General features: G+C 42.3%; 2 protein-coding genes across 4 annotated transcripts; one reads left to right on the forward strand and one right to left on the reverse strand.

The window, feature by feature from the left end:
* GTF2E2 (general transcription factor IIE subunit 2) lies at positions 1-25,636 on the reverse strand. 3 transcript variants are annotated; one of them, XR_013956887.1, is made up of 9 exons: positions 25,539-25,633; positions 24,873-25,039; positions 12,643-12,734; positions 11,993-12,100; positions 10,324-10,506; positions 9,745-9,838; positions 2,622-2,737; positions 1,352-1,613; positions 1-753 (listed from the first exon to the last, which is right to left on the reverse strand). XR_013956887.1 is itself a non-coding variant. In XM_080618375.1 (8 exons), the coding sequence occupies exons 2-8, from the start codon at positions 25,033-25,035 to the stop codon at positions 1,494-1,496; spliced, it is 876 nt and encodes a 291-aa protein (XP_080474501.1). In that variant the 5' UTR covers positions 25,036-25,039; positions 25,539-25,633; the 3' UTR covers positions 1-1,493. The 3 variants fall into 3 exon arrangements, 2 of the variants coding, with proteins under 2 accessions (XP_080474501.1, XP_080474502.1); XM_080618375.1 differs by having other exon boundaries at positions 1-1,613; XM_080618376.1 differs by lacking the exons at positions 1-753; positions 1,352-1,613; positions 2,622-2,737 and adding an exon at positions 2,759-4,429 and having other exon boundaries at positions 25,539-25,636.
* On the forward strand, positions 19,793-20,646 carry SMIM18 (small integral membrane protein 18). Its single transcript, XM_080623731.1, has one exon. The coding sequence runs from the start codon at positions 19,969-19,971 to the stop codon at positions 20,260-20,262; it is 294 nt and encodes a 97-aa protein (XP_080479857.1). The 5' UTR covers positions 19,793-19,968; the 3' UTR covers positions 20,263-20,646.
* Positions 25,637-25,667: the final 31 nt, after the last annotated feature.

Here is a 25,667-nt window from a genome sequence, read left to right on the forward strand (position 1 = left end):
GCCGGAGCAGCATGCTTTTTAATATATATTTATATTTAAAAAGCATGGGAGAAAAAAAAATAGAATAAAACTCCTACCAGTATTTATCAAATCTTTAAGGTTGACACAGCGCTGACACGTGCAATGCCAGAAGTACTGTCTGTTCCTCAAAAGAGCAGTCTTCAGTATCAGAAGGATAAATGCTACACTTACAGAAGTGTATTACTCCTCGTGTGCTTCCCCAGGCAGACATAACGAGTTCAGTGCGACAGCAACAAAGCCTTATTCTTCATCTGTTCACGTGTCCAGATCCGACGGCCTCTGCTTCAGCCCCCGACACATCAAGACACCAGCTCATGTGCAAGCAGCAGCAATCTGCTGCTGGTGGCTTATCACAGTCACCTATTTTATCTTTGATCCTAACCCTAGAAATGCAGAGAAGCAACTCCTCTCCTACAGTGATCATCATTGATTGACTCTGGTTCAGAACATACAAATAAATTATCAAGACACAATCTGGGCACGTTCCACGTTAGTCTGTACTGCACAGAACATCAGGCAACTGAAGCATTCATTTAAGGTGGTTCCTCCCCTCTCCCCAACCACAGATGATAAAAAGATGACAGTGTCAGCCCAGAACAATAAGTCATCAAAAAGATAAAAATACAACAAAAATTCCTTCACTTCCTTGAAAAAGAAAATGCAACAAGCACAAAAGATGCTGATTCTCTCATTCTTTAAGGATGGAAAACCGGAAACCAGCATTGCTTATTACTGGGGGAAAAAAAAAAAAAAAAAAAGGCTTCAGCATTACACTATCATTTTATTTCCCTCCTGCCCATACAGTAGAACTGTGCAACACATGGGCATCCCCTACAATGCTGAAAAATCACCAAGGGCAATTTCTGATTAGTGTTAGGAAGCTGCAAGCTGCATTGCCATCCTGCAGCCTGCTGGGACTTCGGGAGAGGGTTTTTGTCTTTTTTTTTTCTGAGTTTGAGCCTTAGATATCACCTATTCTCAGTAAAGCTCAGTCTCATGGCAAGAAAGAAGCCTACAAACCAGGGGTGTATTTGGCTATGAAAGAAACTTGCCTGAAGTGATTTTAGGAAAAGGTTTTCCTGAAATAGGTAAAACAAATGTATTCAATCCTACCAGAAAGCCCCTTGTAAGTAATTCCAGGTAAATACCCATTAAGCAATGTAAAAGCAGAGTTAAGCACTGAACAGGAACTCCTGCATTACATGCTGAGCACCATTTACCACTATGCCAAGAGGCAACTAGTGAGAACCTCTTACTTAAAGACACGTTTCCCATTAGCTAATTAAATTAAACTCTAAACTTAGTAGTTCAAACTTGCTCTTAAACCGACCTGTTTCACCTGGGCAGTTGCTGGGGTGGGGGAAACACATCACATTACTATATACAGTCAGTCTTTCTGCAAGCAGACACTGAACCCAAGTGGCAAAATCCTGATATATTAAAAATGCATGTTTCCTCCAGATTTCAACTGGTCACTGTTTGCCAGGAATGACATCAGAGTAATCTTTTAATACTCCAGCCAAGTGATCATTGTGACTCTTAAACCGGCGTTTCTTCTGAGAAGCAGGTTTCTTCCTCCTCTGAATAGGAGCCTACAAGAAGAAATAAACAGCAGTCAAAAGATCTGCCCTCCAGCTGCAACATCTGATCTGATGTGTGATGCTGTGCTAGTCATCACTTCAGTGAAGAAGAGCCCTGCCTGAACCAGGGGTAGGCAGGCAGGGAAGGTGCTTTCTTTTCGGGCAAGAAGCAACAGCATTCAACTCAAATCCAGGCAGGGAGATGGGGACAGTGCAGTCGCTGTATCCCACGCACAGCAGTAAAGCTGGCATTTGTAAGTGAAGCTACCAAACACTCCCATGCAGCTACAGAAGGAGGTACATGACCCATCATTCTATCCACAATTATGTGCCCAAAGACACCTTCAGCATATAACGGAAGTCAGGAGCACCTACATGGTGAGAGGCATTAAAGCTTCTAGTGTAGTGACTAGCAGAAACCAGGAACAAGTCCTGTGTGGAAGTAAAAGGACTGTTTGAAGCTAAGTGTAGAAAAGACATGATGTATCACATCAAATAAATGTTAAAAAATGAATTGCTTGAAGCCAGGAAGAAAGCATTTTTTGAGAGCTTGCAGCCATTTTTGCCTCCCAGTAAAACACTGGGAGCATATTGCACCCAACTTGGAGAACAGTGTGTGTGTGGTGGGAGGCATATTACATGAGGGTTCTCATCAGGACGTCAAAGCTATTTAGCAGAGAAGTCACAAAACCCCAACCCTTCTCCCCAAAAAAGTAACTATTCTTCTACTCCTAATGTATTGCACAGATTCAAACAGAAGCTTCCACTTTGGAGCTCACAGAAATTTCTGGCATTTGCCCTCTCCTTGATGCTGCTTGGGTTATTACACAGGCTCAAACAAGTTGTAAAAACATTGACTGCTGGCTATAGCACTGTTATTTGCAACTTCTTAAAACTGGTCACACTTCCCTGAGCTACACAAAGCAGCTATGCATAGGCTTATCACTGTCTTTTGGAATTAACACTGGTGGCTCAGGAAGCGGGAATCCCCTAGAAAGATTTGCAACTTGTATCTCTTACTATTTTCTTTGGTCCAGTTTCTTGCATGGAAGAAATACCCTGTCGTTTCAGATACTCTTCAATCTTCTCCTCATCCATAGAATCCACAGGAATGCTCCTCCACAGCTTCTGAAACTCTGAAACACCAAAGAAACCCTTGTTTTACATCCTCATCGAGAGCACTCACAGGCAACATGTGCTTTTAATGTGAATTTGCTATGGAGTCTCTTTTTTTGCCTAGCACCTCAGTAGCTGTGTAGACTGTCAATGTGTTTTATAAGCCTTGGTTCAAAAGATCTTGGCGAAGAGTAATCACTAACCATAAATGGAAACTCCATTTACACATCTTCAGCTGCCATTGTCTTGGGAGACATCTCATAGTCCAATTTACTGAAGATTCAAGGCATTTGCTTCAGTGGGTTTATGCTTGTTTATCACTGTGATATAATAGATACCGTGCTGTACGGATAATAAATTACTAACATTCTTCTGGTGTTAAAAAGAGAGATACCTTAAAAGACACAGCAGCAGGAAAAAAGGAGAAAGACAGTAAGTCTTAATTAGAGCAGCTGCCATCTGCCTGCACACTTTCTGCCTCATGTAAAGTTCCACAGAGCCTCTGGAATGCTTTCTCCAGGCAGCGGCTGGTACAATCCTACCTCCCTTCATTCCCCAGGCAGTAAGTTCGATATATCCTGTCAGCAGGTTTGGCTAACAAACTATAAATAAAACACGAGGCACACATAGAAACGCAAGACTACATTTTTTCCCTTTATTTCCAGATATATTTAGTATACAGTTGTCAAAACAACCACAACTTCTGCAAGCTTAAGAAGCTGTCCTACACAGCAGGCGATGAAACGATGGTCTGCCACAGATACACTGGCTCTAGACACGCTGCAACAGGATGACACTGTACAAAAGGTATACGTAACAGACTCGGTTCCTGTACTTGGACCAATTCCCTTCCTAATACCTCTTGTTTTTCTACGAAAAATGTGCTTTAAGTCTTGGGTCTTTCTTTTCTTCCCACTACCAACAGTAAGGGGCTGTTTAAGCTTTCCAGGAAACAGAAGAAAGGTATTTTGCCCGTGAAGAACAACAATGTTCGTTTTTTGCAATGCGGAGTTTTTGAAGAGAACCAAATCCTGTCAAAACACCGCTTTTGGTTACATGGAGGTAGTGCTCAGCCCATTTTTCATACAGGCACATACACTCCCATACAGCACAGCAGTATTATTGAGACCACCAGCCTTCAGATAACTTAACGCAATGCCTGCTATCACACATCATCTCTCACCTAATCCCATTGCAGCAGGTGGAAAAGGCTGTGCTGTGATCAAAGCTTAACATGCAAGAGAGATTCCTTAGGGATGAGCCCTCAGATCAAGACTTAACAGCCTGTGTAAGGTTCCCATTGCATTCTTCTGACTGAGCAGAACACGCTCCTTCAAGTTATTTTCTTTCTGGTCATCTCCCTTCCCTGTCCTCAACACCCAAGCTGAGCCCCCAGAGGTGCTTGGAAAGATGAATCAGTACTGCACATTGCAAGTAACTGTATTTCTAGTCATGTGTTTGCAGTTCCCATGTTAAGTGACAAGGCTGCACATAAATGCATGACTATTAAACAGATACCAGTTAGAGATACTTTAACGCTGTGTTGTGCTGTTCTGCCTTTGGCTCTGCACGGATGACTCCAATAGGAGCTGAAGAGCTGCAGGTCGGTCCCCCAAGATGTATGACAGGCATGTGAACACAAGGTGATGGCAGAGGAGAAAAGTGATAACTGAACTTTCACATGACAGCATCCTTTTACTCATGATGATCTGCTACAAAGACAGATGATATTTCTCCTTATTAGAGTTTATGATATATGGACAAATATGTTTCAGTGCAAAAAAAAAAAAAAAAACACCAAAAAAACCCCTGAGGATAGGTGCTTAAGGTTAAACTGGTCCACATTCTTCTGGGGAACAGAAGTGAAAAATTAAACATTAGAAAATAAATGGTCAGCTCGTCAAGGATCAACATGCACAGGAGTGCAGATCATGGTTAATATCTAACCACAGCGGTTTGCATTTCTTGTAATGCAGCGGTTAAACCATCATTATAGTTTCTCATTCACCTTTTAAACTTGGCCAAAAAATACAAATTTAAGTCACCAAGAATCAAAACCGCAATGCTAAAATGGATTTTACACACAGATAATTTAATCCACTAATTGGCGCCACCAGGGTCACTCTACAGTATTCTGCAACTCCCATGTAAAAATTCCTTCATAAATCAGGCTGCTTTCAACGCTGTTGCTTTGACTGTGGTAACTGCAAAAGAACTTTCTCCCCATGCTGAAGCTCCATGTAGGGCATTCAAATGTGTTATTGCCTAGGAAAATTGGGGGGGAAGTCACAACAAAACAGTCATCCCCCCCAAAATACTCTGTGTTAAAGGATTGGTCCAGGATTAAAAGCACAGGATAAAGGTGGAGAAGCAACAGAGCTGCCACCCTTCGGACAGCTGTGCATACCAGCTGTTTGCATTCAGGGTGCCACTGAAAGGGAAAAGGAGATACATCTATCATCTCATCACAAAACCGACTCAGTATAACACCAGACACTGAGCTAAATGCAAGAACTGAAGAAAGAGAGCAGCTGTTTGGCTGCACCAAGCCATTGCCACACTACCTGTCAGAGTTATTCAGAAGTCTCCAAGGACTATGCCCCTATTAGCTAGTGAAAGTTTAGACCTTGGGAACATGCTATCTGAATTATTGCAACACCCTCTCTGAAACAGGAGAACCTATGAGAAAAGCTGGCAATAACTACAGCTCTCTAGAAACAACTCTCCCCACTTGTAGCTGTGCTATTTCTACACCTCAAAATTCAAGCCCTCGACCCAAGATAGAAAAGATATTTCTCCAACTTCTTTGAGGAGAATCTGAAGTGCTGTCACCCTGGCTGTATGGCTCCAAGTAAATGCGGTCACCACTTGTTAAAAGCAGCACTTTTAACTGCTGGTCTTTTTAACTGCACTTTTAACAGAGGGTCTGAGGGGAGGAAATGGCGCTCAATGACAAGATTGCTGTGCTCCACCACCTCTGGAGCAGCATCAGTGCTTACAGTTGGCCAGATAGGAGGATGTGTCAGGCTGGCTGGCCTATCTCTGGGGAAGGGGAGAAGACGGAAAGAAAAATGCTGAGGAGCTGATGTGTCTGAAGAGCAGACAACAGTGACAGAAGGCAGCTCTTACAGATGGTTTCAATATTCCAGATCCCTTTTTTACAACGTCCTTCTTGTCTCTGTGGACAGGCACAAGGAGTTCAGTATTGCTGTGAAGAGTGGGAAGGGGATTGCTGTCCTGCTTTACCCAGGCACAGAGAACAGGTTCAGATGCTCACATTCCTGCAATGTATGTAACCATTTAGATTACAGAGCACATTCAATTTTCCTTCTCCTTGTCCTGTCAACAGCTAGGTGATCTTCACACCATCAAAAGCACAGCAAAATACTCTTCTATAGAAACACTAAACTATTTGGGAGATCAGCCAGAACAGGTGCATAATAGCTATAGAAGAAAAAAACCTGCCTAGCAGTCAAGACAGCAAGGCTACACCTGACTGCAGTAGCCTGCATTCAGACAAGCTGACAATTTCTCCCACCATCTGGGCTGCTATGACAAGACAGAGGCCAGAAAAAAATCCCCTGGGGAGAAATTCCCAAAGAATTTCTGGCCAAAGCAATGCAGGTGCTGTAAACCCTCAAGGAAACACACACATTTTCAGCAGAACTTTAAGTCCTGATGCCAATGCAGATCTCTCCCAGAGGAGGCAGAAAGTTGTGATCCTGGTACCCAAGGCAGGTGCTCCATGTCTTACCCAGACTATGACCAAGTCCTGTATGCAGTATCTTGCAATTTGACCAGTGAAATATTTTAACTCAGAGGCTTGACAGAATCAACACTATTCAAAAGCTGTTCCCTTGGCTCCTCCAGATACCTCACTTCTGGTCTTTCAAGTAATGAGTGGAGGAAATGAGACCATGAGCTGACTGAATGGCCAGTTTAGATGTTTGCTAACATCTCCAGCATGGGGAAGTCTGCATGCACAGACTTAAAACAATGAGCTTTGACTATCAGTAACACACAGCAAAGCTGAGGGCTGCATAGCAAAGGTTTTGCAAACATCTTCTCTCTCCAGTACCCAAGGGTAAGAATGCAGAGTTACCTCAACTTTACTCCATCAAGAGGTGCCTCATGTACAAAACAAATTTGTGCTGACATTCCGAGTGATTACACTCTAAGACATCCCCTTTCTATAAATGCTTACATTTGGGGAACAAAGTCACAGGTAAATGGCTGCATGGTGAATTCAGTGTGGCTTATCCTGCACTTCTGACTGCCTCACCCACTCCTGGCAAAAAGGTTAGGATGGCTTCTGGAGATAAACTGCTGTAACACACCTGAGCTGAGCCAGAATCTGAGCACAGGACAAGAACAGACAGTAACAGGGCAGAAGGAAAGAAACAACTGAGTAGTGGGAAAGAAGGAGTCCTGCTTCCTAACAGTCCCAGGGAACACAGCACTAGATTTATACCAGAAGAAAAACCATGTTAGGTTTGTGCTGCTCCTGCTTCACCTTGGAATTCAAAGCCATCGCTGATCCCAAGCAATTTTCACACTGCTAAATTTAAAATGCTTTAGCCAGTCTTTAAATCTCCTCAAAGGTGCTTAGGAAGAATATTAAGAACATGCATAATTAAGTACCCAAATTTCTAGGCATTAAAACACTTCCTATATTACATTCAGATGCGAAAGATACCAACAGTTAAGCAATCAAACTGGCCTTCCAGCATTCAGCCTGCACAGGGTGAAAGCCTGGTTCACATGCTAAGTGCTGAGCCTCAGCACAAAAAGGCAGTGCTTTACTTGGCTGAAGCACCTGAAATCTACCCTGGCTTTTATAAACACTTTCAGCTACCCACTACTGACAGAAGATTAATTAGTCAGGAAGTCAAGAAGGAACACATGCAATCTGAACCCTCCTTGGCTAATCACATAAAAGGAAGAACAAAAGCCATTCCTTACTGTAAAAACCTTTTCTCTGCTGCCCTTAAGATCATGATATATAGGTACTGCACCACTGCTGCTGCAGTACATTGGGATTTACTTTTAAAAGGGGAGAAAGAAAAGCTTGTTCAGCCATCAAAACAACTGTAGCTGGGGCAGAGGTGGGCACTGCCAGGAAGCAGTTCCTCCCACTATTTCAGATAGGAAGCTCCACATTACCCTGGCAGCTCCCCTTTCTCTGCTGCTGGAGCTCAGTGGTGGGAAAGGACGCCTGACTTAGAGGATACTAATCCCTGCCAACATATGTTCAAAACTGGAGGGTATCGTCTGGGAAAATCATGCACCAAGAGCAGAGAGCCCTTATTTCTAAGGATAAACATTAAACTATAAACGTATTTTGAACTGTCATCAGCTCCTAAGATCAAAGAGTCTGACAACACTTCAAAGATTATTTTGCAGTTTTATAAAAACTTTGTTTTAATGTTATTGGAGATAATGAGCTGAAATAGCACTGCTAACACAGAAATGTGTCACAACTCATCCTGTACGCAGACAATTCTGCCAGTGACTCCCTAAGAGACATGCTTCTGGTGCTCTGGAAAGACTCAGAAACAAACTGCTCAGGAAGGATGTGTTTTCTTCCTCACAGGATAACTCAGTTGGAAAAAGGTTCCGTTACACCTGCAGTGAGTGAGTAAACCCACATAAGGATGTTTTAAAGAGTTGTGGTGTAGGCAGGCCGACCACAAAATTCACAAAAGAGAAAGCATTCTTGCCCCCTCTCAAAACAAAGCATCATCATCTGCATGAAAAGAAAAACCAAAGCCAGCAGGAACAGAATAATAATTAAAAAAATCACTTTCTGCTTAGATGGAACATGCTGCCACCTGCGGATGAAAGACAGCAAAGCTACCTTGAACTACAAACTGCATACTAGTGACCCCTTCGCTACAGACACTAGAGCCTTAAATGCCTACCCTCATCTGGAGATCTAGCCAAATGGCTTAAACGCTTTGTTTCAAGGAGTTTTAGAGTCGTTTTTAACCTTTCCCCCCTTTCATAGAAACAGTCTGAACTGCTTGTTCCTAAACACAGATCAGTGCTGGGTGTGCTAAAAATACAATGTACTGAACAGCCCTGGATTTATACAGTTAATGATGCAATTTCCAGTTGCTTAATTCTATTCAGAATAAGAATTCTGAGCTACTCAAATTAAAAAAGAGCTTTATGCTTTGTCCTATGGTCCTGTAATTAGAGCAGTTCAAGTTTCTGTCAAAACTCTTCCATTTTTAGCCATAATATTATATGATTATATGATAAAATGGCTTTATGTGGCATGGTACAAGAACAGTGTTAACAAGAGAAAGTGTTCAGTGCCGTTTAGTCATTCAAAATAAAATCTTACAACACAGACTGCCTTCTCCTTTCTGTTTTTACAGGCATCTGATGTTGGCATATATGTCATTATTGAAACACACCCCAATTTGGGTAATTAATTTCTGTGCACAAATGGGCACACTGCACCTGCCACTATTGGACAGAAAACACATATTGGACTTCTGAAGTCCCAAATCCACTCCAGCTCTAGGCAGCAGCACTACCCCACATCTGTGCTCTCCTACCAGTTGTTAACTACCACTTCTCACGGCTTCTGCTCACATCCCTTCTGCTTTAAGTGTAGCTTCTTGTTGCATTCACCAATAAAAGGTACACGATTAATAAACTGGAAGAAAAACAAAACAAACTTGCACCCAAAAGCCATTCTTTTTGGGTTTTGGCTGCCCTTTACAAAGTGAAATAAGTGTATATAAGGTGATTTTTCTGTTTCTTCTGCACTTGAAGATAATCATTGGATTCCTGGTGCCATGCTCCAATATATTCACTACAAACCAGAGGATATGACCCCTGAAGTCACTCGCTAGTCTGGCTATCCTTGTTTTAATATAAACTATCCTCCTGACAGCTGGATACTTATTCATTACCACCTTAAAAGACTGCAATACCTGAAGACTGCTTATACATATAGGTGTTTGAGATGAATTCACATCAACCATCACGGAAATTAATGTAAACAAACACCCACCTTCATCCACAGTGAACTGACAGCTCTTGTCATTGTAGAAAAGAATTTTCTTCTTATCAGGGCGATTAACAAAAATTATCTGGTCCCCTAAAGCCTTGAAAACAAATGCAAAAGAACAGCACAAAAATCACTTTGTTTCTGAGAATGAGGATTCCAACTTGAACAATGGACCCAGATGTTGTGCTACAAAAAGCACAATAAACTAGAGAAGCAGCAAAGTAACTGGCATTAAAAACCATCCAACGCAGATACAGGTAGTACGTATATTAATAAATCAAAGATGAGATACAGAGCACTGAGATCAAGGTATAAAAGCAAAACTAAATGCCTACAGTTGGAATGTGGGAGATCAAGAAGTCTTTTGTGAGAAAGACCTTTGACAGCGGTGCTGAGATCGGGCCACATCTGAATGTAAAGGATGAAATACAGAAAAAGCTACAATATTAGATCTTCTGAAATAGCTTTTGAGTTATGAAATGAACAGAAACAACTCATGAGGAAATTCCCTCTTCACCTCTCCCTCCCCTTTCAGGAGGTAAGTGGAATGGGTTCGCTACATCACGGACACATGCTACTCACCTTTATAGCTTTCTGTGCATTGGGTAGCCCTTCCTCGATATCTTCCAAAAGGATTCCTCCCAGCCCTCGCTGGTCATGCTTGTCCAAGAGCCTGAGCAGAGCCTTTTTATCCTTCAAATTGTACTTGGGTTTGAAAGCATACTTCCCATCTACAACTTCTATTTTTGGATTGTTGACTAGAGCCTGTAATAGGGACATAAATTTAAAACCCTGAAAAAGAACGCATAGTAGTACTTTTTTTAATAGCATGCTTTTGAGGAGCTAGAGCACACGAGCCACATGTTACAGCTGCCAGTTTGGAGGTTATCATCAAGCTCAAGTCATACACGTTACCAATGTGAAAGTCATTAACCTGGGACAAACAAACCAGGACTCAGTCTTCCCCAACTGCTGTCAACTGGCACCAGCAGCTGTAGAAGAAATTGAGAAGAGCAGACCTCCTGCACAGTAGGATTTTACTTCTGATGCCAGCTTCAGAGTGAAACCGACTAGCTGTTCAGAGACAACTGAAACAATTTCAGATATGCGCTGAATCAGTTTTGCTGTGCGGCCAGTAGCACAATGGAAGTTCACCTGTAACAGAGGGCAACTCTACTTAGTTTCTTCTGCAGATGCCAGCCTGACCCTGAAAGGAGAAAGAGAAGAGACACAGAAAGAAGAAAGGAGGGAGAAAACACCTGTAACAGAGAAGATAACTAACTTTGGCACTGCAGGTTTTTTTTTCACCTTTTCTTATCCAGTAACAGTTCAGTGATGTTTTCATATACACTTGTTGGGAGGAGCTTTTTCATTCCATCTTGATATTCATTATGGAAAGAACCTGGAGGTACCTTTTGAAAGACTTCAGCAAAGCCAAGCTTCCATCATAACCAACACTGGGGTTTCTGTAACCCAGAATTTTAGTCCTGGTAGCAAAGGAATGCTACAGGCTCTATTAGTTAAAACAACCCTAGTTTTATTATGCAGAGACTTCTTCCTCATGTCTCAACAAGCTTTACTGCTCTATTGCAAGAATATTAAATACTATATGAGCAAAACCAGGTAAGCAAATCAAGTGTAAATACTAAATATGCTAGTCTGGTGATTTATTAATCTTGAAATTCCATGAGGATATTCAGATCAACAAAGCACAAAGATCAACATGGTGGCAAATTATAGTCAATCTGCAGGAACAAAGCCTAGCATCTAGAGTGAGACTAATGAAATCCAGCAGTGAAATTTGCACATTACCCCACAACTTCAGACATATTTCACATCAGAGTTCTTCATTTCAGTACATGACAAAAAATGTACTGTAAGCCTATGCCATACTCCTTTGTTCTAGTTAATTTAACATCCTCAATATCAGAAGAGCTCTCTGCATTATTTTTATTTAATAAAGGAATTCCTTAAGAAAACCAGCTTCTTCATATAAAATTAGTAATAAAAAACTCATGTAAGGTAAAATATGCTCTGTAACAATTGCAGTATGTCCTTAAAAATGTCAGAATAGTCATTTCACTGTTACTTCAACAGTAGAGGGTACATAACAGGCAGGCATGTGAATCAATGTAGCTTCCTAAAGGGGACACTATATATTTACAGAGCTTGTCATTAAATAAATGTGTATAATCCATTATTTTCATAATGCTTTATCTCTAATTAAAATCTAAACACACGTTTTCATTACCTCACTCATTAACCATTGCTTCTGTTTGAGTCCAATATCTAAATGCTGTGTTTCATCCAAAATCTCTTCTAAGGTTAATGGATGTGTGTCACCACGCTGGTGCCGAGTCTGGAAAAGTAAACAGGATCTATTAGAGCTCTATAATTATTTTGTTCAGTGACTCAGTTAGCATAAAGTAACTAAAACTGGTATACTGTGATGACAAAACAACTGTTGCAAAACCAGACTAGATACAGTACACATAGCATATGAGTTTCAGTTTAGGGTTTTTGAGAATATGAGATAAAAAAAATTAGTACCAGCTGAGAGTGATGACACAGTCATCTGTCAAGCACCAACTTGTATGTTGCTTTGATAAATAGCTCATTAATCCCAGAAGCTGACAGCATGCTGCAGTTCCTATTTCTGCTGCAAATAACATTCCCTGTCTTGGTTTTTAAGTGACCTGGAATAATGAGGATTTCAGTAATGGAACAATATGCTGACCATTCTGTTTACTGACAGCACTTTGAATTTAACAAGCAGCTTCTTGATATTCTCACTCTTGATATAAAAGAATTTTAGAGCTGAAATATACAGCATCTTTCAGCTACCACAGGAGAATAAAGAAGTATTTAAAACCATTATAATTTTACAGCAGAAGTCTATACCTTCATGTAATTCACTATTTTAGCAAGAACTCCAAACTTGTAGCCAGAGCCTCCTGAAAGGGACTTGAAGTTGAATGATCCATTGCTGTGATCTACAAAAGGAGAAACCAAATCATTAAATTGTACTTCCTGCAACACCCTGCTGGCTCTGCCTTCCATCTCTTTCTCAGTGTACTTCCACAAGCTTTCAGAATTACAACTATGAAAAGAAATGTGTGTTGCAGGAGCAGCCACCATCAGAAGACTGTGCTAGCATGCCTTGATCCAGACCCACAGAGGTACCTGTCAACACACATGGCTCTGGAACACTTCTCAGCAGAGCTGCATGAACATAAAGTTATTGGGACATGATCTTCAAGAAAACAGCAAGACACTGCTGCATTACTCCTGTAAGTGTACATGTTTAACTCTGTGGCTTAACAAACCATAATCATTTATGCCACATTAAGCCACGCTGAAATAACGTGCTGCATTTTTGCTCAGCCATTAGCTCTACTGATAGCTTTGTGCTGCTGGGACAGGAGCAGAAAGTTTCACTTGTTCCATAAAAGTATTCAGCAGCTGGATGTGCTTGTGCTGGGCTTAAGCATTAATTTATTTATGCAGCTCTAGTAGCGAATTTATATGAAAAAATAAATTTAAAATTATACAACTTGGTGCACTGCACCACTGGGACAACAATTCAGAATCCCCTCTGACTCTGGCTTAATGTATTGTGAGGTTTGCTACCGTGTAAAGTTTGTTTCAAAAATTCCTGCAGGGTTGTTAATGACTGTTGTATTAGCATTAGCTATTAGCACAGCATATTAAACAGAAATATCCATAAACTGCTACCAAAGCCACAGGCCCATTACCAGCATAATTGTATCAGCTTCCCAGAATTCCAGTTACTCAAGAAAAAGAACATTTTCTCTATGTCACCACACAAATTTTTTAATCCACTGGTGACTTCTAATCACATTTGACAGGACAGTAGGTTTTCTCAGAGATACCGAGCTCCTGTTATTTCTGTGGAAGAATCAGCTGAGGGAGAGAAAAGAACAATTAAAGTTAGGGCAGTAATGGAGAGAGGGGTTGCAGCGGGTGCTGAGCAGAGCTGAGTCTTGTCTCTGCCAAATCTGGATGAGAGCAGTGACAAGAAGCAGTTTAAGGTCTCAGAGGTTTGCATTGGTCAAGAAAAGAAACAAGAAAATAAAAGATCATAGTATTTTAGAAAATGCGCCTAAAATGTTTGACAGACCCATCGCCTCCACCGAGTACGCGGCAGGTTTGGAGAAAGTCTGCTACCTTCTCTGTGCTTAAACTTGGATTTTCTTGGAAAGTTCTTTATATGAAACTCCCAATTAATTTTCCAAAGTCACTATGCTTTGGGTGAATTTGTTTCATGTCTGTCCCACTGCATCTCAATCTCTTTCCAAGCTGATCTGCAAGTCACTGCAAAAGGCAACTACAGAGTGGGAATGTTGGATGTAATCACATTGCAAACAAATCCATTTTGGATAATTATTGAGAAGACTTCATGGAAACTGGTGCTAGTATAGTAAAAAACACTTCAGAAACACTGAAGTAAAAATGCTGAAGGAATAAACATCAGATTAAAAACTCAGCAAGTGGTAATTGTGAAGCTTTTATATGACATCATATTAGAGGCTTTACACAGCACAATTCTAAAATTAACATAGAAAAATCAGTGTAACTCCACAACAGAAGAACATTTTATTGTGATTACTAAATTAAGATGGAAAAAGGGAGAAAAACAAAGCTGGCTCCCACTGAAAATACAGCCTATAGGGATCTTCCCCAGCAGGATTCTTCCTTTTTATCATTAAAAATTAACATCCACACAAGACATAAATAAAAAAACCATACATATAATGAGAGGTCTAAAGTGCTGAAGCACATTCAGTGGCACAACAAAGAGTTAAGATGACTTATCATGCATTTGTTCTGTCAATTGAATCCAGAAGATTACCTTGTTTAATCTGCCTGGCTACAGCCTGCTAAGGCTCCTGACAAGTAAATCTAACCCCAGGGCCAAGCTGGGAATCTGCTGATATTAACACTTCAAACGTCAGGGTTTGATGGCTGCTCAAAAAGCACAGCCGGGCATGGCCACCACCACCTCCCAGCGCCCTTACAAAGCTCATCATACACAAAGAGCATCCCCCAGAATGAGAGCAGGACGGGGTTTGTTTCTATTCGAGACAGCAAGAGTCAAATTTATGAATGATTTACTCCTGGGATTGAGGGCTGGATGTAAACGAGCAGAAAGGAAGTTGTCAGCAGCATCCTGCTCTGGCCAATGGTAGGAGAGCTCCATCTTAGCTGTGCCATAGGCTGCACTAAAAAAAGGGACCAGAACAGCGCTCTTCCAGCATCCTCTCAGATAAGAGGTAGGTGTGGATCATTTTATAACATTGTCTTAGGTTTCTCTTGATTACTGAAAGAAAATATACCTGTAAACTACAAGCCTGTAAAAAGCTTTTTAGAATTAGAATGTTTTTCTCTAGGTTTAGCAGGATTTTATTCCACTGAAGGCAGAGGAGCTTGCCTTGCACTATCACTTTCACCATCTGTGCACTAAAGGAAAATTGATGACCACTCACAGAAAAGCTCATACGCCAAACCACGATTCAGTAGACAAAATGGATTTCGTGCTTACCGGGGAGGTAGCTTGCTGCCTGCAGCCTCACATTCCCTGTAATTGATTTTGTATGTTTGTACTAAAATGACAGTGTAAGGATTTTCCTTAAAACAAAGACAGCTAAACCCGACATTTAAGAAGTGTATCTCCTAAGTGGGTATTTCCATAAACCGTATCAATTAAGCTGCCTAAAACCCCTCTATGTTCATGGATACGCTAGAAACCTATTCTAGAAATTCGGTGCGTTAGGGTAGGAAGAAATTCCCATTGAATATTATTATTCTTGTAAATACTGGAGCAGCAATCAATACAAGACACACAGGCAGGTGAGACTCCATCTGAGATTTGTTAAATGGTATTACCCCAAGATGTCTCTTCAGTGGTTTGTTAAACAAGACTTCCTCAGTACTGCATTGAAATGATTTTTTGCCAGTCATTTCCCTCTGCTCCACAAATATGATTTCAAATAAAGCTGCTGCTCTGCAGTGCCTAGAGACAATGATACCTTAAAATTAAAGCCTGATGTAGCTATTACAGAAGTCAATTCATTAAATATTTAACTCATTGCATTCTGAATACACACAATCGCTGAACTGTATTCAAATCAGACTGGTTTACAATATGAATTTAAATTGTGCTATGGTAAAGTAAGTAAAACTGCACGAAAGCAGATCATTTTAACTAACCTCGCTAGTGCCATGCTAATTCTGAAGCTTGGCAACAGCTACTTCAGTCTTGTATTTTAATAGTTTACAGCAATGAGCAGCTGATATTTATCTGCCTTGCCTTGTTCAAATCAAGGAGTTCATCAGCCTCAAGAAGCACAAACTGCCTCCAGCATGGGTATTAAATTCCACCTCCCTGTGTAAAGATGATATGCTTCCATGCTGTGCAAACCACTGCCCTAATGGTGGCTGGGGAAGGGGACGGGGCTGGCAGCCGAGCAACAGGGAGCCATGCCGTACTGAAGATGCTCCTCTCCTCTCAGGAACAGAGCTACCTCCTTGGTGGAGGAGCTGTGGTGGGCAAAGGGTCCTGGCTACCCAATGTGAACATGCCCAGTCTCTCCAGCAGCCCCAGATCTTCATCTCTTTTTGCAGTACTCAGTTTCTCAGCAGCAGAAACAGTTCATTTTTGTGCCTGGTGTTTACAGAGTGAGTCTTAAAAGTCTCGTGAAGCTCAAAACCAAACTCCTCTTGCAATTTAAAGATGCATTTCAGTCCTCCTTGCTTTAACTACCCCTCAAAAGAGACTCTAAAATCCTTTTACTCAGCTCCTACCCTCCTCCCCCCAATTTTCAAACAAGCCTCCAGACTACCCCTTCAAAAACCCTCCTGACTTTTAGTGCCATAAAAGAGGCCAGCTGAATTGCTTTCCTAGACCGTGACCAAACCAAACCACGCTCTCAAAGCCAGGGCCTGACTCAGCTCATGAGTATTTTTAGCTTGGATTTGCTCTGTAAACTTTTGTTTAAGAACAAAAAAAAAACAAACAGCAGTTTAATCAATCCTATCCATCTCAGTCATACTTCGTGTATTCAGTAACAGATTTGTGTATTTGGCTACAGATTTAACAGAGGAAAAAGTTACTGCAACTGCTCTGATAAATGACCATATCAAATGCTAGTGCCGTGTATCTTCCCAACAAAGCTGTATTTCAATTTAAATCCATTACAGGCATGACATTAAAGATCAAAATGTAGAATCACAGAATGGTTAGGGTTGGAAAGGACCTTAAGATCATCTAGTTCCAACCCCCCTCCATGGACAGGGACATCTCACAGTAGACCATGTCACCTAAGACTCCATCCAGCCTGGTCTTGAACACTGCCAGGGATGGAGCATTCACAACTTCCTTGGCATGTATAACATTTTAACAACAAAAATAAGACATAAATCACAAGCTGGTTTGGCAGCATCATGCTGGTTTTCACCATATCCTTTTTTTTTTTTTTTCCTAATGACACAAAAATAATGAGACTGCTTTAAATAATCTGTTTTCATAGACACCACACTTTGCCTTTGTCACTTCCCATTTATTCAGGCATTTTGTAGTTTTCACTCTCTAAACAGGTTGATAGAATTATTTCCGTGATATACAAGGTTAAAGTATTACCTGTGAGCACAGTTAAATGAACAAAACATCAGTGCTACCCCTTTGATCTGTAGTTTTGATTACTGAATGAAATCAAACTAAATATGGGTAGCCAAGACCATTTCATAATGAACACAGTTAGGTTTTCACTTTTTGCTTGATGTTCAAAGCAATCTTCCATTGGTACTCCAGCAAACAAAAGCCCATTGTTCGAGCTCCCCCTTAGCTGGCATGTGCTCACTGACAGGCTTACATGCAGGGTACAGGCTGGCCCGTCAGCGCTGCTCACCACTAAAAGCTCCTTGCTACTTCCTCAAGGGAATACTGGAATCTGGCTCAATCTTCTCCCACACTCGGTTTTAAATTGCCTGAAGGATTCAAAGTGTTATTACGATGTCCTACAGTATACTATGACAGGTAACCAGATGTTACTGTGGCTCTTCCTTGTTGTGGTTCAATAAGGCCAAGCGCAAGGTCCTGCAAGTGGGTCAGGGCAATCCCAAGCACAAATACAAGCTTGGTGGAGAATCGATTGAGAGCAGCACTGAGGACAAGGACTTGGGGGTGCTGGTCACAATGAGAAGCTCACCATGACCCAGCTTCAGTGTGGACTTCAGAACAGAAAACCCCTGTGTGCTGGGCTGCATCCCCAGAGCGTGAGCAGCAGGTCAAGGGAGGGGATTCTCTCCCTCTACTGTGCTCTGCTGAGACACCCCCCTGCAGCCCTGTGCCCAGCTCTGGGGCAGCAACTCAAGAGGGACATGGAACTCTTGGAGCGAGTCCAGAGGAGGCCATGGAGATGATGCGAGGCCTGGAGCAGCTCTGCTCTGGAGACAGGCTGAGAGAGCTGGGCTTGTTCAGCCTGGAGAAGAGAAGCCTCCAGGAAAACCTTAGAGCAGCTTCCAGTATCTGAAGGGTGCCTGCAAGAAACCTGGACAGCACCTTTGGACAACGCGGAATGGCTTTAACCTGACACAGGGGAGATTGATATGAGATTTTAGGCAGAAGTTCTTCCCTGTCAGGGTGGTGAGGCCCTGGCACAGGTTGCCCAGAGAAGCTGTGGCTGCCTCATCCCTGGCAGTGTTCAAGGCCAGGTTGGACAGGGCTTGGAGCAACCTGCTCTAGTGGAAGGTGTCCCTGCCCAAAGCAGGGGGTAGGAGCTGGATGAGCTTTAAGGTCCCTTCCAACCCAAACCATTCTACGACGATTCTATGATTCCTTGGACAGCTGTTACTATATTAAGACTATATATAAGAAGTACCATAATTTTGCTCAGTTTTGCGAGGCAAAGTCAGGGAAAGAAGGAAACGAGGGGAAAACGAGATGCATAACTGCAACGACGTTATTGCCAAATAACTCAGCTGCCTGTGAATTATCCATAATTCACAGAGAAATTCAGAGACAGATAAAACTGCTTTTTTGTTCTAGTTTTGTACTAGCGAAGTTATTGAGGCACAGCCTACTTTCACACTTTTCAGCAAAGGCCTTCCCCAAACAGCACATCTCCACAGCAATCCATTTGTGCCAAAGGCAGATTTGCTAGAGCCAACTTGTTGTTTCACTTCTCCCCCACGCCACAAAGCAGTCTTTTCTTCTGCTGGGTACAAACAGACAGTATTGGAGCAAAGACGACATTCCTTTCCTAGCAGCCAAGCAGAGAATGTCATTGAAAATAAAATCAGAACTCCCTAGAAAGGGTTGGGTCTTCCTTGTTGTATATCCTACTGACCATGGCACCACAAACAGGCCAAGATTTCCAGACGTGCTCAGTGCCATTTCGGCAGATGGATTTCTCAAGCACAAACTTCTACTCAACAGAGAAAGGGAATGAATGTGTCAGGAAATCTGGCCTTCTGAAATCAAGAGAGTTTTGCAGGGTTAACAAATCTGTGCTAACAGGCAATTTAAGAAAATGAATTTTAAGGAACCAGGACTGTTAATCTGGTACTACAACTACCAACAGTTAGTTCTATTCTTTGGAATCATACTCCAAAATAGAGTTTATGTGTTGCTTTTTTTTTTTTAAAGAGCAATTTATTTCTTTCTCCCAAACAGAAGAAACCCCTGCCCAAACAAGCAAGCTCCAATGACATTAACATCTATTAAGTTCTTCTCGTTGCTCAGGTGTGGGAGAGTGGCACAGAGATCTCCTAATCCTCTAAAAATGACATGCAAGTAGCAACTTTAAGCCTAACGATGGACAGGTCATTAAAACCACAGGGTACCTTGAAAATAATCATGTAACCTTTTTAGTCTTTGCATGTACTTGAAATAAAGAAGCAAAGCTCTCTCATTCCAGAGTAATTTAGATTACTTGATGCATGCATGGACCAGACACCACTGAAATAAATGTTCCAGACTAATCACAAAGTTGTACATTTGAAGTGTGATATTTTTGTGAACAAACATGAGCATGCAACAAACCACGTTGGTGGGAGGTGCGAGCACTTAAGTCTGAGCATAAGTTCCTACAGTTTGAGATAAAAATCACAGCATATTGTTGACCAGTACAGTCCTCAACAGCTTTGTTTTTTCTGTTGCAGCCCCTAAGTTGGTGATAGTGAGCACGCTCAGACAACTCTTCAAGAATGGCAACCCTCAACACCACTCACTGGAATGAGACTACATCCATTTCTCAGTATCTGGACTTTCAAGTGCAAAAGATCTACCCTTTCCATGATAACTGGAACACTGCCTGCTTTATTATTCTGATCATATTCATCTTTACTGTAGTATCTCTGGTGGTGCTGGCTTTCCTCTATGAACTGCTAGACTGTTGCTGCTGCGTGAAAAATAAAACTGTGAAAGACTTGGAGAACGAACCCAATCCTGTTAGAGCAATGTTGAACAGCTTCAGAAAGCACGAAACAGAGGTGGTGTAGGAAGGACTGAGCATCAGCACTTGAAGAACGCCTCATGAATTCATTTGAATGAAGCCTCACGATTGACATGACTGAGCAAGTCACATGCTTTTTTTTTTTTTTTTTCCCCTTTTGGACTGAACAGCAACAGCTATAATTTTATGTCTGGATATGAACTTGAATAATAGGCAAAGGCTTTCCAAGTCCTTAGCAGGAGGATGATCTTTCGCAATGTTATGGGGGAAGGAAAGATTTTTGTTTCCAAATGAACTTTTGTTGTTTATATGGAGTTACTAGCCCAGATCTTTGTCTACCCAAATGAACAAATGTTGCCTAACATGTATAAAACTATGTTGCTTAACTGGAGAAAACATTTATAAACATGCTCAACAGTCTGACCACAGGTAGTGCAAAGACACAATAGTGTCCTTCCACTGAGGTCAACCACGCAGAGATGGGAAAGGAGAGGCTTGTGTGAATTCTTGCCTTCGACAGCTCTTCTTATTATGGGTTTCTTGCTTCTAGAAGAGAGGGCGGTGGGAGGAAAAGTAAGCCAACTTGAAACATATCCCCTAAAATGGTCTCTTCTAGACCCCTGTGGTACAACTCGATGCCTTCTCCCTCTCTTCCTCCAGTTTCACAGAACTGCTCTCCCCTTACTTCCTGTTCAACCTGTTTAACAGCTTCTGGGTATCAATGCATAATTAACACACTACCTTAAGAACTTCCGGTTATTTCCACAAAAGCATACCACTACTGGTCTAGAAGAAACAGGGACATTTTTCTGCCCCAAGGTTGCTGCCTCTGTGGTAACCACAACACTAAAGGGAGTCAGACATGCTGGATTTATCATCCCTAGCTTAACTTTTCAAAGCTGAACTGGAATTGACCAAGGAACACAAGCAGACAGGTTGCAGGCCTGCCACACCAATGACAGTAATTTCACCTCCACACAGCTTTTAGGTATCAACATACTTTGCAAAGGAGGCCACACCAGGATAAGCCTTGCTTTAGAGATGGCAGGACAGATGCACAGCAGGAACAGACTTCATTTTGCACAAGAGAATCTTAGCTTGCTTCACCAGCCTGCCCAGAGTGTTCACACTCATGCCTTTCTCACAAACTGAGCACGTAATACTCACAACTCCAGCTCACTAGATTATTTTTCTTCTGTAGATGCATCTATAGCTTTTAAACCATGAAAGTTTTGCAGTTACAAATTACGACCACAACAACAGTATTCAAGAGCATGGCCTGGTAAGTCTTTCACACTACTGAACCCACAGAGAAGCAGAAGCCAGTGAGAAATGTCCCAGACCAAAGCTATGCATGGGACAAGATATTTAAACCCAAATAATATTCCTGTCATTAGGGAATCAAAACCCACCTAACAGCCAAATGGATGAGTAAGCTACAACAGTGATTTCACAGTCTGTTCATGTCAGAAATACCTTTGTGCTCTGGCCAGTACCTATTAGCTTTTTAAAAAAACTTAAATATATATAAACTCCCTCCACCAGGCTCAGTATGCCTAAGCCCCAGAAGACCTGCACATAACAAAAAGACTTGCTAATCTGAGTTGTGCTCTTCCTGGTTGGTGAGATGGAGTCACAAGATACTTAGGCCACTACTAAGCAGCAGAGCCAGTTCAGTGATTCATCTACAGAAGCAATCTCCCTTCTGCAGTCACAACTACACAACTACCACTGCAACTGTTCATCTCAGATATGCCTGCTACAGCAAACCTCTGTCAGTATCATGTGCAGAGAACGCTTTCAGCTAAAAATCGAACTATAAGCACAATTAACAGAAGAAGCTGATGCCTCAGGTTCAAGACAACTTGGGATTCACACCAAGACATCTGATGAAGATAACATTAGTACTGAGAACATCTTTAACTGTCAGGTACACTCACTGCCTCCCACTGTATTTGACAGCATCAGCCCTGAAAAACCTGTGTCCTGCCCAAGAGGCAAATGTAGCCATTGGGACGCACTAGATTAATTAATGTGCCTCTTCCTCCAAGCAAAAGCTCCAAATGGCAAGAGGACTGCTGGCCACTTGCAGTGTTCCTACAAAACACTCATCACTGCTGCACACAAGAAAGTAGTGTGCAGGAAGCAACCCAGAAAGCCCCTGCTATGCTGGCATCATGGTCCTCCACCTTCCTGAGAAGCACATGAAATGAAAAATCTTGGGACTCATTCCAGCTAGTTATTTCATGGATCTATAAAGGGGGCTGGATGTATGCACAAGGAACGAAAGACATAGAACCCTGGAGCCTCAAGATGATTCTTGCCCACATGTAGAGTAAGTCATGAAACAGATCCTGGAGATTTTGCCTCTTTGTTACTGCGGCTAAGACCATCAAAAGAAAGATCTTCAGAAAAAGACTAAGACCTTAGCCACAACTTACTATTCATTAATAAAAAGAAATAACAGATATGATATATTTCATGTATTTTCCAGTTTCTATTCTGAACTGAGAAAGCAAGGCAGTTCTGTATTTTTTCAAATAACTTGTTTGGATAACGATTATAACTATATTCAACTTTTCCCACTAGACAACTTACATGAAATCTTCACACACAGTCCAGATTTAGCCATGCAGTCATTTGAAGAATAGTATGATCTCAATTCCTCTCCTCTCCCAAAAAGTGACAGAGGCAGGCTCTCCAAGTCATAAATTCACAGAAGAGAGAACCTGCAGGCACTAGCACCCAGGGACTAGCAATGCCAACATGTAATCACTGTGACATTATTTATCATCTTTGTGGTCATTTTGCAACAAAATTAGGACTGATCATCTCGATTTTAATTTCTTTGGGGGTGAGGAGAAGTGGGACAGGGATTCTGCAACATCAGGATTTTACTCCACCTCCTCAGGACCCATCTCTGACAAATGCATATCCTGACAGGCACTTAACAAATAAAACTTGTTTTTTGAGAGAAAGAAATTTGACTCTGCAGCATTTTAGGAAAAAAAATATCAAACTAAAAGCACAATTAATGGAAGTTGATGGCCCAGGTAGGGTGCACTTCAGTGAGCAACTTGTGCTGCTCAACCTGTTCAGTCACTTGTCAACTCGAACACTTGCTCTGAGCCAATTCCTAGAGCAGGAGGAAGAAAGTTTGTGTTTGTTTTGATCTTCATTATTTTCAGTCCACCCTTGCTGCTTCTGCAGTAGTTAGCAAATATTCCCCAGGGGGAAATGAAAGGAGGCTGAACTCATTCTGCATAGAAGTATTCTAGAAATCCTGAAAGCCCTCCGATGCTGTCTGAAATGGAGCCAGCAGTGTAAAAGATAACACATACTTCCTCCCAGCCACACATTCCTATTTGTGCAAGCTAATCATCTGACAGCTGCAAAAGCCCTTCAAGAAACACCCAGCCCACAAAACCACAGAAAAGAAACAACATGTTTATTATCTCCTCTGCCACTGGGACACATACTCACATAAATCCTCTGGATCAGACTCACATTTGCACGCCTCTTCCTACCTCCCCATCCCTCCTTCCCAGTCAACTGCTCTCGCTCAAGACATGCAGTTTAGGATATTCCACATATAATTTTATTTTCTTTGGAGAGTGTGGCAAACGGACCGATGAAAACCTGGACTCCCTTGATTTCTTTTAAACTGTCTGATAACTTTATTTAGTGCCCTGAGGAGCTGGAGGTACACACTCAAACTCCTCACTCTTCCCCTCTGACAGAAGATGCTCCACTCCTCCCACTATCTTTGACATTTTTCTCTGTTGTTTTTAGCTCTATCTCTTCCTTTTTAGAAGAGAGTCGTGCATGGTATTCAAAACATGAGCACACAATGAGTTTGCACAGCAGGGTATTTCATGTTTGAGTACCTCCTGACATTGGATTTGAGCTTTAGAATACATCCAAGAATTGCCAGTATTTTCAGAAAACTGAAAGAGCCCCCAAAATTACATGTCTTGCACAACGGAAGCAAACACAAAGCATGCTGCTGCATGTACACCAATCCTCTCCCTGCTGCTCCAGGTGCTGCAATCTTAATTTTTTCCCACTATTTTGCTACTGCTTTATTAACTGCTTATTTGACACCGAGGGATCAGCCCCACCATCCCAGCAAAACGACAGAACTCTTCACCAAAGCAGCCAGAAACCTGCAGAAGTTGACCTGGTGTTGACTCCCAGGTCCAACAAGAATGACTGATATCAGGACATGTTCACCAGACACGACTTAAACTGAAACCCATCTTGGGGATGCACAAATGAGTTACAGTTAACAAAATTAGGTGCTCTCTAAAGAGGAAAGGAAAAAAGCAAGAGCACTGTCAGTGCTTGTCCTGTGGTCTCAGCAAGCACTGAAACCCACAAACCCAGCCTCACGTGAAATAATATTCTGGCAGTAGAGATTCTCCTAATGGAGAGGAGCAAACAAGTCACAGGGCAAGGCGTGACACATATATGTGGCAGCCAAAGTGTTTTTTTCACCATTGCACAAGTGAATTTTTTAACAAAAAGTGATATTTTAAGGGAAAGAATGACAACAGCCACTCTCAATTCACAGACAAATTAAAACAAACAGGCCACAGCTTAGAGGCTGACAGTGGAAAATACCAAGCAGCAGCTTAAGAGGAGACTCTCACCAACCTGTGTTTTGTTTTGAGCTTGAGGAGCCACTTTGTTCTACCTTAGCTTTCTTCTTTTTTGAGGAAGAGGAGTCAGAAGACGGCAGTGGACGTTTCTCTACGACCGGTGTGGAGAGGGCACGCTTTTTGAACAGCTCTCGCTCTCTCAATAAGGTCGGGTCCATAATTCTGTCAGGAGGAGCAGGAGGGAAAAGGTAAGGAAGTCAATATTAGAGTCAATCGGACGCTTGAGAGCAAACGTATCTGCTGGTGTTTTGTTTATGGTTTGCAACTTTCTCTGCCTGTGCGTGGACTTTAACGAACTGACGCATCTGGGGGATTTCAGGGGTCAGAAGAACAGGGCCTTAAGCCCAAAAAACAACCGAAGGTAGAGAAAGTGATTTAGTTTAAACCAGCCCTTAAACCCGCACCGGTGTGGAGAAGAGCCGGTGACGCTGACTGCTAGCCCAGCACCGAGCGGCACCACACACCAACCGTCCGCCTCAAGGGCCCCGGGTTCCAACAGCGAACCTCGGAGCCACCGACGGGAGGAGAAACTTTGTCAGTAAAGCAACGGCCTCCCAGAACCACCGACCGGGATTCCGTTCGCCTCTCTTCCTCCCTCCCCCACCCACCAACCCCCCTTCACCCAGCACGATGCGGTCCTGTCCCTGTCCCCCCCCCTCACCTCAGGGCGCCGCCACCGCCCCGCGAGGCGCAGGCCGCACACCGCTATTGGGCCATGCCGCCTTCCCAGCAGCCTCTACCCCAGCTCCCGCCCCGGAAGTGGGTGCGCCGTTGCCACAGCAACGCACGG

This window comes from Psittacula echo (assembly GCF_963264785.1).
Source record: "Psittacula echo genome assembly, chromosome: 1".
NCBI classification, from domain to species: domain Eukaryota; kingdom Metazoa; phylum Chordata; class Aves; order Psittaciformes; family Psittacidae; genus Psittacula; species Psittacula echo.

Bases quoted from the DNA above. Each gene is read 5' to 3' on its own strand.
- GTF2E2 (XM_080618375.1), bottom strand. From the start codon at position 25,035: ATGGACCCGACCTTATTGAGAGAGCGAGAGCTGTTCAAAAAGCGTGCC. The intron at 2,738-9,744 runs GTGGGTGTTTGT...TTGGTGTTTCAG, and splicing joins TCAGTTCACTGTGGATGAAG to AGTTTCAGAAGCTGTGGAGG. The intron at 1,614-2,621 runs GTAAGAGATACA...TTCTTCTTGTAG, and splicing joins AAACTGGACCAAAGAAAATA to GCTCCTATTCAGAGGAGGAA.
- SMIM18 (XM_080623731.1), top strand. From the start codon at position 19,969: ATGGCAACCCTCAACACCACTCACTGGAATGAGACTACATCCATTTCT.